The following is a 14,335-nucleotide window of genomic DNA, read 5'->3' on the forward strand; positions in this document are numbered from 1 at the left end:
TGATGATGTGCTGGTATTTTGTTCCCAACAAACTATCAACAGCTCAACTTACCAGCATCAGCATGGCAGGCGCACATAATCTCTCAGATATATTGTACGCGTGTGGAGATAACACAGATCTCTCGCCTTAGACGACTTTGAGCTCATTTGTCGATTCGCTTCGTCATTTTCCTGGAGGCAATGGGGTGGTTGCTTCCGAGTCTCAATTATAAGTATCACGACTGATCTTGCATTTTGGACAGCCTTTCAGCGGATTTTTACTAGTTCAGAAATCAAGGAAACAAAAGGATCGTCTCAGATCGCCATACAGTTGCACAATCAAAGCCATCGCTTCTGTTTCGCGCACAACAAACACATGAAGATAAACAGCATTTTGAAGAACAGACGTCGCTAAGTTTTCATTGTACCTTGACGCTCGATACAGGATACTCATCCAGTTGTACTGCTATCGTACTTGGGCTCACGGAAGGATAAATGCTACTGGTGGTAGTATTGAGCCCGGCCAGCCAGTCGATTCCAAGGATACTACATGACATATGAGAGTTGTGCCGTTTTAATATAATCTCGCTTTGCACTCGAAATTTGGTGAAATTTGGGACATGTGAGTCTTCAATTTTTGGTTCCACCAGCGTGACACCCTTTGCCCTCACTTCGTTTCCTCAGAGTCATAGTACCTTAAATAATTATCACATCATGTCAAGGGCACACGCGAGGGAAGGGTCAAGGTAAGAGACGTACCATCTAATCAGACCCGACGAGGAGCCAGTATCATGAATCGCCTCGCAGATTTCGTGAAAGATGATACTGCCGCACGCTAGTGGGATTTCGGTGAGTGCGACCTTGACTTGACGTTTGATTTGACTTGGGGATAAATTTGTGTAGAATCACATTGTCTGCCTGGCGTGGGCTTGGACGACGGATAAAGCGTCTACATCGCTAAGAAGTCTCGGTGAAGCTGGATGAAGGCCATAAGCAATCTAACGTGTTTCTTCCTGCGTGTGGCGCGTGTTTCAAGCGCCCATATTGTCAGGATGCATGGAGAACAATACATGTTTTTTTTGGAAAAGATTAATAATGGAGATGGGTGTCAGCGATCATCTCAAGTTAGTATTTCATTGTGCAATGAGGGGATAATGAGCACTTGCGGTTATGGACCGCTGCATCATCCTGCAAGTCCTCTGCACGACTCCGACATATGTGCGGTTCACGGCCCGGGTGATGGTCTTCCCTTTGTTTCTTGGTTCCCATTATCCCATTATTGCTACGGGAGACTGCCTTTGTCACAAGTCCTCCCTTTGTTTCTCTAGTGCCTCCAGAAATGTATATATAAGTCGAATGAAAATCAGCTTCAAATAGCTCACAGACGGTCTCGCTTTGCCAGTCAGAAGTCTCTCGGCACAACTCGCTTGCTTTCCTAACGCTTTGACACTGATACTACGTATTCACCGCCATGCATAAGTACCGAGTGGGTCAGCCATGACCCAATTATGAGCATCATCTATGGTTCATCACCGGTGTGACCTTGTGGCTGAATTCATTGGTATGATATCCATCCTTCTGACCGCTGAACATGTTATATAGCACGAGTTAGACTGGAACGCAAGTTGCAATTGGTCCTCCAGGGTACAGCGACAGATGGACAGGCAGGCGTCATCATTGATTTTAATTGGCGAGGTATAACAATTACACGAACTTGTGAGTGATACGCATTATAACAGGATATACCATGACTGAGGGTAAAGTAACATAATCGTCAACGATTCAAGTACACTGTTTTCGTTTTGCCGGTCTTCCTTTGGTTGTAAACTGTGGAGAAGGCAGGTGATTGGCATGTTTATCTGCTTGCTCGACTTCTGCAGGAGGGGCAGCCGCCCCGTTCTTCTCCTCATGACCTATATGTCGTGGCTGAAGTTGACGGCGTCTCAACTCCCTATGAGAGTTCCTGATAGTCGTCATCAGCTGAGTTGGGCAAGCGAAATGCAAACGAGAACTCACAGTGCGTCCCGTCCGTCAAAAGACAAAGTAGGTGGACCTGTCGGGCCTGTCGATGGTAGCCTATCAACGAAGTGGTAAGAAACATGAGTAACTTAAGGACAGCGGGGCACATACGATGGTGTCATAGTCCTCAGCACTCGCTCTGTCCGGATCAGATCCTCCTCGCCTTCTTCGTAGATCCAATCTTTTGGCCATTCAGGTGTGATCTCTCTCCAGTACGTGAAGTAGGCCTCCAATCTCACACGACGTCCCTGCTCGATACGCAAGACGTCCCGCACTTTCCTCGCCTGCTCTTTCAGCCCCGCCGCTCTCTGGCGGAGAGCGGCGGCCTGGACGAGAATGCGTTGATCGTCGGCCGTGATCTGTTTCATGATGTCCACAGCCCGGCTGAGCAGTTGTGGTTCTTCGGGAGGAGGTGTTCCTGCACGCGAGCTGACAGGGGATCGCTGTCGACTGGGACTTGCGTAGGATAGGTAGGAACCATCCGAATCACTGGAGCCATCATCCGTAGCTGGGTGCTCATTGGGACTTGCCACTAACGGGGAAAGACTTGGCGATTTTCTCGTTAGATTGTCGGTAGAGATGACACCAGTGTGTCCAGTTGCTTTTGTAGGCGTCTTGTTTTCTTCCGCCAGAATCAGGATGGGTGTAGGGTGATCTTCCTTGATAATGGGAGGATCAACTGGTAAAGGGTTAGGTTTCTTGTACTGCGATGTGAGGTACGACACTCACAACTTGCATCTATAGGTAAATCTATGGTTCGCGTTGAAGGACCGGCAGCTGGACACCCCTCCTCCATCGTTCTTGATTTCTTCCTCGGTGGCTCTTGGCTCTCTTCATCCTGACTGGACGACCGTTAGGACCATTATAGCATCGAAGATGAAGTAGGGCACGTACAGCAGGGGAACAACCTTGCTGAGTCTGACTAACTCTCTAATGATTACCGCGCTCTTCATGTTCGCTTTTACTCCACGAGCCTGTTGTCATGTCAGTGGCTAGTGCTGAGGACAAGAAACGTGAGACATACCTTAGCTACCTTCTGTAGTTGTGCACGAGATAGCTTGCCGAGTGTGGTTTCATCCATGAAAAGTTCTCCTTGACTTGGAGCTGGGGTTAGGTTGTTGGATGAGTGGGCACCATGAGGAAGGATTCCTTCGTTCATTTTACGCGGTGTAGTCTTTTAACCGCGGGTACTGTGATGAAAAGATGTGGTACTGTGTCAAGTTGGGGATCTGCTTGAAATAAACGACGAGGAGGAACTGTCGTGCTTTAAATTTGTTCGCGTACTGTGGCTTCTGTGGAAGCGTCCACAGCTTAAATGCACGATGCATGCTTGTACCCAGAGAACAATAGATTGAGTCATAAAAGTCCGCGGTCAAAGCAAGGGTCCGGACTCCGGGAGCACTTTCGTTGACATTGCCGAGATCAATTTGGGAGTATTGATGTTTATTGGACTGAACAACACGTCTTAGCAGCGATAAAGCTTCGCGGTAATCGTTAACGTTGCTGGAAGAGGGCCCATTCATCAAGAATAAAACTGAAGGTGATCAAAGTGGTATCGATACAAACGCAATGTTTCCATGGAAGTTAACATTCAAATATCAGGCATTGACGTCGATATGAATACACTGTCTGATGAATTACATAAAGTGTAATGCACACGAGGAAGGATATATATAAGATGTGGCGTACGTATGCCTATCAATCATGAATTGACGATGGATCTTAGCAGGGAAAGTGCTGGAGCTCTCGAACAAGTCAGACTTCACATAGCTAGTCAATACACACGAGGAACCTTCCCGAACCCCGCCCCGTAATCGCGCTAGTACTTGTCAACCTCGCCGTTAAAGAGATCAGTTATGGCTTCTAGCTCGACACACCCCGTCAAAGCAACAAACGAACCGATCCTGCCACCGGTCATGACGTTGCAGGGTCATAAACCTTCGAGACACGACCTGCAATACGGATCGAGCGTCACACACCATGTTTCATCCATTTCCTACTTTCCAGACGGTCAAGAAATGATTAGTGGATCTTGGGACAAGACTGCTCGGAAATGGGATCTACAGGTGGGTAAAGAGATTGTGAGGGCGCGGGGTGTTTGTGAGGGGGGTGTGCATGCGGTGGAGGTATCAAGGGATGGTCGATGGGTCGTCACTGCTGGTGGAAATAATGATAATTTGCGTCAATTTGGGGAGCTCCGAGCGTGCGAGGTCGAGACCGGGATTGTTAAAATATTGGAAGGACACTCAAGGGACATCACTGCATCGACATCTCCGCGGACAGCACTCTGCTGGCGAGCGGGTCATATGATTCCATACGGATATGGAGCTTGGGTACTGGCAAACTCGTGTCTGGTCCATTTGCATCTGAAGATGGAGTGGGCGCTGTTCGATTCTCGCAAGACTCCAAGAAGCTGGCAGTCAAGTCAAATTTTGGGAAGCGCCTTGACATTTGGGATGTCCATACACAGAAACTGGATGCCAGGGTAGGGAAATCAATCAATACCGGAGGGATGTGGACGCGTGCGCCAGTGTTCTGGACAGCAAAAGACCGAAACATCATAGCCGCATTCTCCTTCATCGACCCGAACTCAGATGTCATCGACTTTCCAAGGATGATTTACAAATTCGACGCGTCGACACTGAAGACTGTCGGAGCCCCCTTCAAAGGGCATACCCATCTTGTGACTGGTCTAGCACTTTCATCTGATGGTGCTCTTCTCGCTACCGCTTCCAAAGACAACACCATCAAGCTCTGGACTTTCGAGTCCCGCCAGCTCCTCGCTTCATTCCCCGTTCAGGAACCGCACTGCATTATCCTCTCACCCAACTCACATCAACTGGCTTACACGACTTGGTGTGATATGAAGTCCAGGATTTTCATATGCGACATTCCACCTAACATCCTTGATAGCATATGTCCTGCACAAAAAGCAGAGCCAAATGTATGCATCTAGTCGCATATATCTATCCGTTCGTGCGTTAATATGTTCTTGTAGATCAATACGCCTCGCAATCTACACCGCGCCGTGCCGCCTGTGCGCCATAATCCCATCAAATTTCCCGTCCGCATCCCGCCAAAACCTACAAAAGACCCACAGCGACCTGCTTTCCTTCACTACCTTCGCAAACTTCTCCCTTCCTCCTCCCGCGCGGACGCACTCCATCCTATTCGGAACCACGAACCTCGCGATCCGTTGGACGTATGTTTCTTCTATCTCTTGCCTTCACAGTCGATTTGACCCCCACCTTGTAGTTCCCTGCTACGTTGCCCTTACCCCCAAATTACTCTCCCTCAGGGCAGACCATGACTCAGGTGCGTTCATATACGGATCCTGGCGAGAATGCGAGTGTTCACTATCGTCATCACATTTTCAGTCTCGGTCCGCACGACTACCGCCTGCCTCTCAGTCCTCTACTGCTGTTTCCACTACCTTCAAATCTCGCATACGCCACTTGTCAGCCCGGTTGCCTATCGTCGATGTTCCTCTTGCACAGGGTAAAGAGGTGTGCTCGGTTAATTTTTCACTATATCCCAGGTCTCATACATTCACTTACAGCGCAACGCTGCAGCGGGTGCTCCCCCCAAGCGTAATGATGATTGGATCCCTGATGAAGACCATGTCTCTCCTCCTCCTTCACCGACCCCCGGTTCACAGCCACAATCTACAGCGAGGCCGATTAATGTTACCTCTGGAGAGCATGGAAACGAACACTCATGTTTTTGCTTTTAGCACTGTTTCGAGGGCATTTCATTTTGAATTGGAGGCGTCGTCCTATTAACATTTAGCAGATATGCTCATTACAGCCTTTGGAATATTTCTCGTCTTTGTATCAATAGCATACCGACTATAAATCTCATGTCTTTTGTCAGCTATCTACTTAGATTCCGCTAGATTCATACGAGGTTACATACGCTCGTCAAAAGTACTCGAGCACAGATTGTGCACGTGTGTTGAAAGACCAGTATGCAGAAGACCATTCCAGCTTCAAACCATACGCCACACACAAGCATCACATACTTCGGGAAAGACCTTAAGAACATGTTGCGTCTCGTGATGAACGCCACGGCATAAAGCGCATATACACGTCGATATCAAATACTAGAATGCTGCCGGTGATTGAATGACTTCCCTAATTCGCTCGATTCACCACATCGCAATCCAACATATGATATTCTAGGTAACGCTTACAGCTCATCGGGTCATAGTTGGTTTAGCTGCGGGCATCCGGCACTGGTTCGAGAGTGCTACTGCGGCGAACGTTTTGACGTTCAATATCTCTGCACCGATGGGATTTTGAAAGTATTTCAATTTGTTCTAGTTCGTCACTTTTTGTGATCGTCACATGCAGTGATGTGTATGGCTGCTGGGTGCAGGCAAGGACATATGATCCGGATTTATTTTTGCGAGACTGAAGTCGAAGCTGCAGCCAAGATGGGCAAGATCTAAAGCTTGTCTCGCAAGAGCCGAGGAATCACGATTAATCCATCTTTTGGGCGATCGTTGCATCGAATCACCCTGACGCCCTCAGAGAATTGGGTGATTTCAGGTTTCCCTCAAGCTCTCCGTCTCAAGCTCGAGCATCTAAATTGCATCTCCTATTTGCCAATGTACTTCCCTGATGATTCGAAAAGGGTTGAAGGCGTTGGGGAAGACGCCGAGTGGTCGGTCTTGTCTCTTGACGGTCACGGGCAGGCCTCTTGGCGACACGAGGTAGATGTTTATAATTTTAGTAACTCCACAGACATGCTTGCCTGTCATGGGGTAGGAGTACCCGGCCCAGGGACGATCAGAAGGACCAATATTAAGGTAAACCGTGACTTAGGTCTGGTACATGAAGTATTCTGTGCCGTACAAAGCTGCACATGCAGCTGTGCCCGTCGTCATCGCGAGTGTGATTGGATAAAATGGTGGTCTTAGAGACCGTCGCAGATGCAAGAAGAGGTATGTCAATGACCAAGCTGTCGCAGTGCATGTACATCATATGTGAATCAGAGAGTGATATTGGAACTCACCAGTAGCTATACCGCTGCCATTCCTTGCATCACCAGCCGCTAGAACGTACGCGGCTCCACCAAAGACCAGGGAGAAGCCGACCCGGTGGAGATATGGGGGAAAGTAGACATTTGGACGAACAACAGTGGACGGAACTACGGCTGAAGCTGCAACTGTTCGTTCCAAAAAAAATCAGATAGTGATGATGTGAAGAGAAAACTTTTTAACGCGTACATAATGTCCCCAGACCAAGGATAGGACCCCTTCAAAATTGAATCAATAGGTTAATGTGCCAGAACAACATGGTGATATGGGCAGTGGACTAAACTTGGATCGTGCGTATGGCTGGAAAGAAGAGAATACTCCAGACGCCGTTTTGGACGTAGAAGGAATCGGCGAATTTACGCGTTCAGGAGACTCCTTTCCTTCCATTCCACCAATTGGGTTGTGGTTAAAAGTAAAACTTGGACATGAAGTCCACGGGAGTAAGTAGGCCTTAGGGTTGGAGAATCCGGGGTTCTATTTGAATCCCGAATGGGGAACCTCCAGCCCTTCAACTGTCAAGTCGGAACATGCTAGTGGAGCAGTACTTCTGCCGCCAAAGTGCGGAGTACACGAGGATCCTCCATACTTTATAGCCAGGTAAGAGAATTATTTGTTCCTTGTCTTCTTGAACAACGTTAACAGTGACTCGGTTCAACTGAACGACTCGGATGCCTTCGACTATCATTCAGGCGGGGAAAACATGGCATGGGTTCAGCAAGATCGAGTATTTGATCATATTGTACGTCCTCACCCCGCATATCGACTAAGCGAAGATTAATGTGATCCATTCAGTGGCGATTCCTATAGCAGCATTCGCTGGGACTACCAATCTTCTCCCAATCCGACGGTCAAGAGCCCCCTGGGAGTGACGTATCCTGGGGTAACATACACAGAGCCTGGCAAGCCAAACTGGGTCGGACATCTAGTGAAATCGCGTCCATCCAAGCTGGTGTACGACTATGCCAGGGGAAATGACTTTGTCTCTTCTCTGGAGAGACAGATCATATACCAGTTCCTTCCGAATGTCGCAAAGAAGCCATCATCAGCACCATGGGAACCACAAGACACACTCTTTAGTGAGTGCTCTTGAGTCGCATACTTTGTCTTTCTGACGGCATCTGCGTTGATCTATGATAGTGACCTGGATTGGCATCAATGATCTCGCGTGAGGTCGTCATCCTGCTATCTTGATTATCAACTGATCGAGAATTCCTCAGCCTCATCGAAGACATTGATGGCGTGTTTAACACGCTGAAAGGGCTTTTCCGTTACCAAGAGAGACTATACGCCTCTGGGGCTCGAAACTTTCTGTTATTTGACCTCCCTCCAATCCACCGATCGCCCTCAGGTATGGTGTCGCATCTTCTGCTGTTGTCTACATATTCATTTCAAAACACAGTGCGCGACGATGTTGATACCGTGATGGAACAATATCAAACATGGAACGCGACATTAGAGAAAGAGCTCCGGAGCTGGACCAGAACCCATCCAGACATCACCACCTTCCTCTTTTCGTCATGGGACGCGTTTTCGCGCGTGTTGGATGACCCAAACGCATTTGGATTTGATCCCAGTGATGCCAGCGAAGCTGGGGGCGCAATATGGGTAGATCGGCTCCGTCCCACGAGTGCGATGCATCGAATCATTGCGGACGATCTGATTTCGTTCTTGGACGCCCACTCACCTCATGTCTCCGATCAACCAGAATTCTCACACAATCGTGCATGCTTCTCAGCAAGTAATGCTGTGTGAGTGAAGACGAGTTTGCGAAAAAGGCATAGGGCAAGGGCGGGTGCTTGATTGTTGCCTCTGGTAGGAACCAGTAGCATTTTTCAGTCCATGACTACTGCCGAGTTATCTATTCATGTGACTGTATCCATCACGTACAATCCTTTCAATTTCTTTGGCATGATCTCCCAAGTTTGGTTGTCATTAATGCGATTTGATGTGTCATTCTCTTCAAACAGTGAAATTTTGATCATCGCGAGCTCAAAGCAGTATAACGACAATTAATGCTATCCGTGTCGCTCTGTCTGGCCTTGGTGCGACGTATCCATAGTGTACACGTTATGACAAGAAGGGCGATCAAAAAATGGTGTGACAGCCCAAACAATGATGAGGATATAAGCGATCTCGTTGCCCCCACTCAGTTAGGTCCGATGAATTGATACAATATCCGCCTTACAAGCCCAGACAGATGGTGTGGGTCGTTCTGCAAAAAAATTCAGGACATTTCTGACCACAGACAGAATTCAAGTCACCTGGTAAATACTCTGACGTCGCAAAAATAAGATCAGGACTGCATTACAATAATATAGCCTCTCACTCACCATAACCATACTCATTCCGACGGCAGCGAGCTAGCACATGTCAATCAGCACGTCCATCCAACACGAAATTGAACACTTACAATCATCTCCCCAAACTGACCGGTGTGGAATACCCAGCCCTTGCCTCTTGCCGTCAACCAGGCACTTTCCATGCCCTTCGGCAGAACGTACATCGCGAGTTCTCCTCGCCTCCGCTTTTCCTCGACAAGGAGTGAAAGCGCGCCAAACAATCCACCGAGTCCATAGGAATACTTTGACAAAAAGAAGTCAATGAATTTCTGAGGGAGCTTGACTAAAGTTTGGGAGGAGAGCGTTCGGTGAAGGTAATGCTTGAAACAGAACCACGCTACAAGGGTATGTAAAATGACATGCAAGGACAAAGGCACGATAGAAATACATACTCTGGAACGTAGCAATAAATGTTGCTAAGAACGCAGAACTCCGTATTGTAGCCCATCCTGCACGTCCAAGTTTCTGCAATGGGTTCTTAAAGAATGCGTGGCGCTTGAACAATATCATCGGGATAAAATGCAGGGCACCATAGATTGGGAAGGCCCATTTGAATACTGTGAAAAAGCGCGGTAGCGGCACGTGTGTGCATGATTCTACCCAGGGGTGCACGGCGCTACAGGGAGGGTAAGGGGGCCCAAAGTCAGGAGGCGAATTGGTAGCCAGTGCCCTTCTGGCAAGAAGAGTGGCATGATTTGCGGGGATAAGATCCTGTCAAGCAAGTGAGAATGTAGCGAGGAGAGTCAGGATAAAAAACTCACCTCGCGGCTGAGGATCTTGTTGATGTCTTGTATGTCAAACATCCCAGTCTGGTTCATGTCTTGGACCATCTTCATCGCGCTTGGTGGAGCGCCCGACGCAGTTGTAAGCCTAAGAAATTCTTCAAAAATAAGCTGCAAAACATTTTAATCGACTGACCATGTGGCGTATGATCGTGGGAGTGTATCTGGTCGTGCAAATAATGCGTACACAATTTGTGTACAGCTGTTCACGTCAGAACTAAGACCTCTACCATAATACACAGACTATACCAAAGACAAAACATGAGCACTTCTCCATTGGGTAGATGGAAACCGTGCTTCGACGTAAACGCGTTATATGAACCTTGTAAACCTCTAGACATCGCTGTTAAATGGATCGCCGCATTATCATGAAAGTAGAGTAAATTACCGAACGAAGAGTTGTTGTGCGATGACCACTCTTCTCGATCGCTTCTCAAACATAACAGCGAGGCCACCGGCTAGAGCACCAGCAAACATAGAGTACCATCGTCGCGTCTTCTTACGCACCCACACTTGATGTGCTTGAGCGCTTAAGGAAAGACGTGGCTGTCTGTCTGAGAGGGGAACCTCGAAAGGCGTTGGTGGGACTTCGATATCTTCATTCTCGTCCTCAAATGGTGAGGGTGGACTTGCACGTTCATTGACAGGAAGAAGGATGGGTAGGGCATTGAGTGTTGCTTTGTAAACAGTCACGAAGGAACCTGTGCAGTCCATAAGAAGAAGCTTGCAGAAGATACTATAACATCCATTCTCTCACCAAGCATGGCTGCGAATCTGAAGGAATCCTTTCCAAAGATCGCATGTTGAATGAGTGAGAGCCTCATGTTCCTGTACAACTCAGTCGACCAGGGATCTGAGTAAAGGTCCAGCCCTAACTCACTTTGGCACCTTTCCCATTCTTATAGTTGCCAACACAAGATTCACGCTTGCACGGAGAGCAAAAGCGATAGCTGCAGCTCCTACATGTCGAGTATGAAGAATGTGTACTACCGTGAGTATGCAAATAATAACTCACTTAATCCTCCACGCCCCGCATGCTCCATACACTCCCAAAGGTCTTCAAGCTCGACAGCAGGCTCTCCGCGCTCCCTCCAGACAATCCTTCGAGCTTCCCGAAGTCGCTCTTGGTGGTTCGCGAGTGCGACGAGATTCTCAAAGGACGCCATCGCGCGGCGGGGTGCAAGTTGGATATATGATGGTGTTCGCGACATGGCAGCCTTATGAGGCGCTCGACTACTAGGTTTTGGGGAGGCCATGACCTCTTAGAGAGTTGAAACTTTGGGGAGTTTGCCTATATAAGTCTGAAAGCATCATGTACACGGAATTAACGCACTCCGGCCGACACAATTTCGGCAAAAACTACATGCAACTCATAAAATCTTGGAGACCAACGTTTAGTTGAAGACTCTTTCAATGCCAACTCTCAAGCTTCAAGCTTCAAGGTCTGTCTGGTCAAACTTAAACTGATCGATGTAGCATGTGTGAAATCTTAGGCCCCGTGCTGGCAAATGTGACCGGTGACAGCCAGTCACAGAAGTGGAATGATACTTAGGAACAGTCGGCCATCAAACACGCAAGGTACAAAGGAGATCATTTATTCGCAGATGTACGAGAACGATGTACAAGGGTACGAAAGAATCTGTAGTGTAGAGAGATGTCAGTCAATGATGAGGTTTCACGCGAAAACATGAATAAGGATCAGACAATATAATGATTCCGGTTAGACTGTTTCCTCATTGAACGGATTCTCCGTTGAGGGAGTCTGTCTTGTCATCGTGATATGAAAATTGGAATGGCACTCACCCTACCGGTTCTTGAAGTATTCAAGGAGTACATTGAGACCCTCGCTCTCTACACCATAGTCTTTGACAACGACGCAAGAGCAGCCCACGACCTTGCGGGGGTTGCCTTCCTTGTCAATCTTGCAAAGACCTGCCCATGTGCCCAAAATCTTGCCGTCTCCGACCTTGATCAGGTTGATTTTGTGCTCTGCACAGAGTGCTTCGATAAGTTTGATGTACTCGGCCTCTGTACAGGTCTCCACAAGCACACAGAGGTGGGCCTGGCGCTTGTCCAATGCCTTGGCGCACTCGCGGAGACCACGAGCGAGACCGTCACGAACAAGGGCGTTCTTCAGGACTTGCTACGCGATCAAAGTTAATAATGGATAAAACCTGGCCGAAAAACTCAAGTTCTACATACCTGAAGAGCGTCCTCCACGGACATTTTTCCCTTTGGAGCCTCAGTAGTGACCTCGACCTCAGCGGCCGCGGCGTCGACTTGAATTTCATCTCCAGCGTCAGACATCCTTTGTTTTACGATCAGATATATGACTGGGCGTTATTATAGACAAACATACTTTTGTGATTAGTTTACAGAATTTGCGATGTCTTCGTCCGCTCTCGTTGATGTGAGGAAAAATAAGGTTTCGGCCATTAGCAAGGTTTTGTGTGTGTTTTAAGTCCGCTCGGAAAGAGCCGTGATCCCATTTCATCTTCCTGTGGTCGAGGTTGGCCTTACACTGTTCCTAATCATCCACCACAAACGCGGTCAGATATGGTTTGTTCGCATTCTCTGATGCATAGCAGTTAGATTATAAAATTTGCTAGAGTCTCGCATTCGTTAACGCGCTTGAGTGCAAAGAACGTACGCGCCAGAGTGTTACAACTTTTAAGCAGGCTCCATTAAACTTATCGTTTACAGCGCACAGTGACGAGATCTGGGCTGTAGCATGGACAGCCAATAATACGGCCGTGTCCGCATCCGCAGACGGCACGGTGAAGCAGTGGGATTCCACCTCTGGACAGGTGTCGATGTCGCGTCCGCCACACAATCTTGCCATAGTTTCTCTATCTGTCTCACCTGACGGAAAGTTCGCGTTGTACAATGGTCTCGATGGTACAACATGGCTTTGGGATCTCCAGGCTGATACCGTGGTTGGGCGTCATGAAAGCTACGACCGTTCTACAGTGCAAGGCGCTGAGCCTTGTGAGTTGTAGTACGGACTCTAAGAAAGCATGATTTCTCATGATGTTGCATGTGCCTAGCCTGGTCAGTGTCACTCAATCCGAATGGAACGACATATGCGGGCACCAGCAGCTCTGGAAACGTGAATATCTACTCTGCGAACCCTGACTCTTTCGGAACACGACAAGCAGTCTTGACAAGTGGTAGGAGTAGACACGGTATGGATTGTGTACATGTGAGTTTATTTTATTTAAATATAGCAATGCCCCGAATTCCAAAACACCCAGAACGCCCACAATAACTAACGAATCACTTCTGATGATTAGAGTCCAGATGGTACTCGAGTGGCATTGTCAAACGAAGCTGGCCAAGTCTTCATATTTGACTTGGAATCACAAGCTTTAACATCAACCTATTCTTCGCATGCCATGTGTGTGCGATCGTTGGCATGGTCATCCGACGGTCAGGTTCGTTTCTTCAATTTTATCGAGTGAAAGTAGCCTAAGTGAACGGTGTCCAGTTGTTACTGACAGCCTCTGACGACAAACGCCTTATTCTTCACGATGTACGGTCGACTCCATCCGGGAAACCGGGTTCTGGAGCAGTAGCCACACTCACGGGCCACTCCTCCTGGGTGCTCAGCACCAGCATATCGCCAGATGGACGTCTAGCTGCATCAGGGTATATCACGTTCTACCAGAAAATAATTTTAGTAATTCTTGTCCACCAGGTCCGCTGACAAAACGATCAAGGTCTGGGACTTATCGGCACGTGCGGCAGTCTCAACGCTCCAAGAAAGTGGCGAAGTATGGAGCATTGCCTGGTCCCCAAAACCACCCGCTTCTGGCACCGCGGGTGCATTCATTACTGGTGGGCAGGATGGACATGTACGATGGTGGAGATCCGCTGGAACCGGTGCATAGTGTGGGTAGGATAGCGTGTCATTTTTGGTCCCCTTGTACTGCTGAATTTCATCATTCTTCTCAACCGTTGTAGATCCCAGACTTGACGAATGAATGAATAAAAAGCTTGCCCTTGTATGGACCGTCATCCATGAATTGATATTTGGATCACAGACTGTGCTAACTATATTCCCGTATCTCCGTTTTTTGATAGACTTCTGTCGTTCTTATTTCCGTTCGCTCCACAATTCTTATTTTTATAGCCGCTAAAAACCCGCTTCTCTTGGCTGGTCGTGACCTCTTATT

The 14,335-nt window shown here is 48.0% G+C and overlaps 7 protein-coding genes across 7 annotated transcripts; 3 read left to right on the forward strand and 4 right to left on the reverse strand.

Moving 5' to 3' along the window:
- Positions 1-652: 652 nt before the first annotated feature.
- Positions 653-1,648, forward strand: F5891DRAFT_1053735 (uncharacterized protein). The gene is made up of 2 exons (XM_041362586.1): positions 653-1,326; positions 1,455-1,648. Exon 1 carries the CDS (start codon positions 960-962, stop codon positions 1,305-1,307), a length of 348 nt encoding a protein of 115 aa, XP_041221991.1. The 5' UTR covers positions 653-959; the 3' UTR covers positions 1,308-1,326; positions 1,455-1,648.
- On the reverse strand, positions 1,631-3,382 carry F5891DRAFT_1175182 (uncharacterized protein). The gene is made up of 6 exons (XM_041365702.1): positions 3,023-3,382; positions 2,893-2,972; positions 2,728-2,840; positions 2,110-2,677; positions 1,996-2,055; positions 1,631-1,942 (listed from the first exon to the last, which is right to left on the reverse strand). The coding sequence occupies exons 1-6, from the start codon at positions 3,155-3,157 to the stop codon at positions 1,762-1,764; spliced, it is 1,137 nt and encodes a 378-aa protein (XP_041221992.1). The 5' UTR covers positions 3,158-3,382; the 3' UTR covers positions 1,631-1,761.
- A 3,438-nt stretch (positions 3,383-6,820) lies between these two features.
- Positions 6,821-7,426, reverse strand: F5891DRAFT_958640 (uncharacterized protein; the record flags this gene model as incomplete). Its single annotated transcript, XM_041375578.1, has 3 exons — positions 6,821-6,960; positions 7,015-7,167; positions 7,294-7,426. 3 exons carry the CDS (start codon positions 7,424-7,426, stop codon positions 6,821-6,823), a joined length of 426 nt encoding a protein of 141 aa, XP_041221993.1.
- A 99-nt stretch (positions 7,427-7,525) lies between these two features.
- F5891DRAFT_592561 (uncharacterized protein) lies at positions 7,526-8,921 on the forward strand. Its single transcript, XM_041372390.1, has 5 exons — positions 7,526-7,778; positions 7,832-8,115; positions 8,177-8,204; positions 8,257-8,387; positions 8,439-8,921. The coding sequence occupies exons 1-5, from the start codon at positions 7,708-7,710 to the stop codon at positions 8,789-8,791; spliced, it is 867 nt and encodes a 288-aa protein (XP_041221994.1). The 5' UTR covers positions 7,526-7,707; the 3' UTR covers positions 8,792-8,921.
- A 67-nt stretch (positions 8,922-8,988) lies between these two features.
- Positions 8,989-11,452, reverse strand: F5891DRAFT_592598 (uncharacterized protein). The gene is made up of 12 exons (XM_041372391.1): positions 11,176-11,452; positions 11,041-11,119; positions 10,918-10,988; positions 10,549-10,861; positions 10,410-10,493; positions 10,297-10,362; positions 10,140-10,248; positions 9,771-10,089; positions 9,450-9,715; positions 9,370-9,399; positions 9,301-9,312; positions 8,989-9,251 (listed from the first exon to the last, which is right to left on the reverse strand). Exons 1-12 carry the CDS (start codon positions 11,414-11,416, stop codon positions 9,186-9,188), a joined length of 1,656 nt encoding a protein of 551 aa, XP_041221995.1. The 5' UTR covers positions 11,417-11,452; the 3' UTR covers positions 8,989-9,185.
- Positions 11,453-11,732: 280 nt separating this feature from the next.
- On the reverse strand, positions 11,733-12,571 carry F5891DRAFT_1150528 (50S ribosomal protein L30e-like protein). Its single transcript, XM_041365127.1, has 3 exons — positions 12,520-12,571; positions 12,363-12,468; positions 11,733-12,303 (listed from the first exon to the last, which is right to left on the reverse strand). Exons 2-3 carry the CDS (start codon positions 12,465-12,467, stop codon positions 11,965-11,967), a joined length of 444 nt encoding a protein of 147 aa, XP_041221996.1. The 5' UTR covers position 12,468; positions 12,520-12,571; the 3' UTR covers positions 11,733-11,964.
- Positions 12,572-12,644: 73 nt separating this feature from the next.
- Positions 12,645-14,280, forward strand: F5891DRAFT_1053754 (WD40-repeat-containing domain protein). The gene is made up of 7 exons (XM_041362587.1): positions 12,645-12,719; positions 12,770-12,806; positions 12,864-13,148; positions 13,208-13,362; positions 13,454-13,594; positions 13,648-13,808; positions 13,858-14,280. The coding sequence occupies exons 1-7, from the start codon at positions 12,717-12,719 to the stop codon at positions 14,048-14,050; spliced, it is 975 nt and encodes a 324-aa protein (XP_041221997.1). The 5' UTR covers positions 12,645-12,716; the 3' UTR covers positions 14,051-14,280.
- The last annotated feature ends 55 nt before the right edge of the window (positions 14,281-14,335 follow it).

This window comes from Suillus fuscotomentosus, assembly GCF_016647785.1.
Source record: "Suillus fuscotomentosus strain FC203 chromosome Unknown F5891scaffold_55, whole genome shotgun sequence".
Taxonomy (NCBI): domain Eukaryota; kingdom Fungi; phylum Basidiomycota; class Agaricomycetes; order Boletales; family Suillaceae; genus Suillus; species Suillus fuscotomentosus.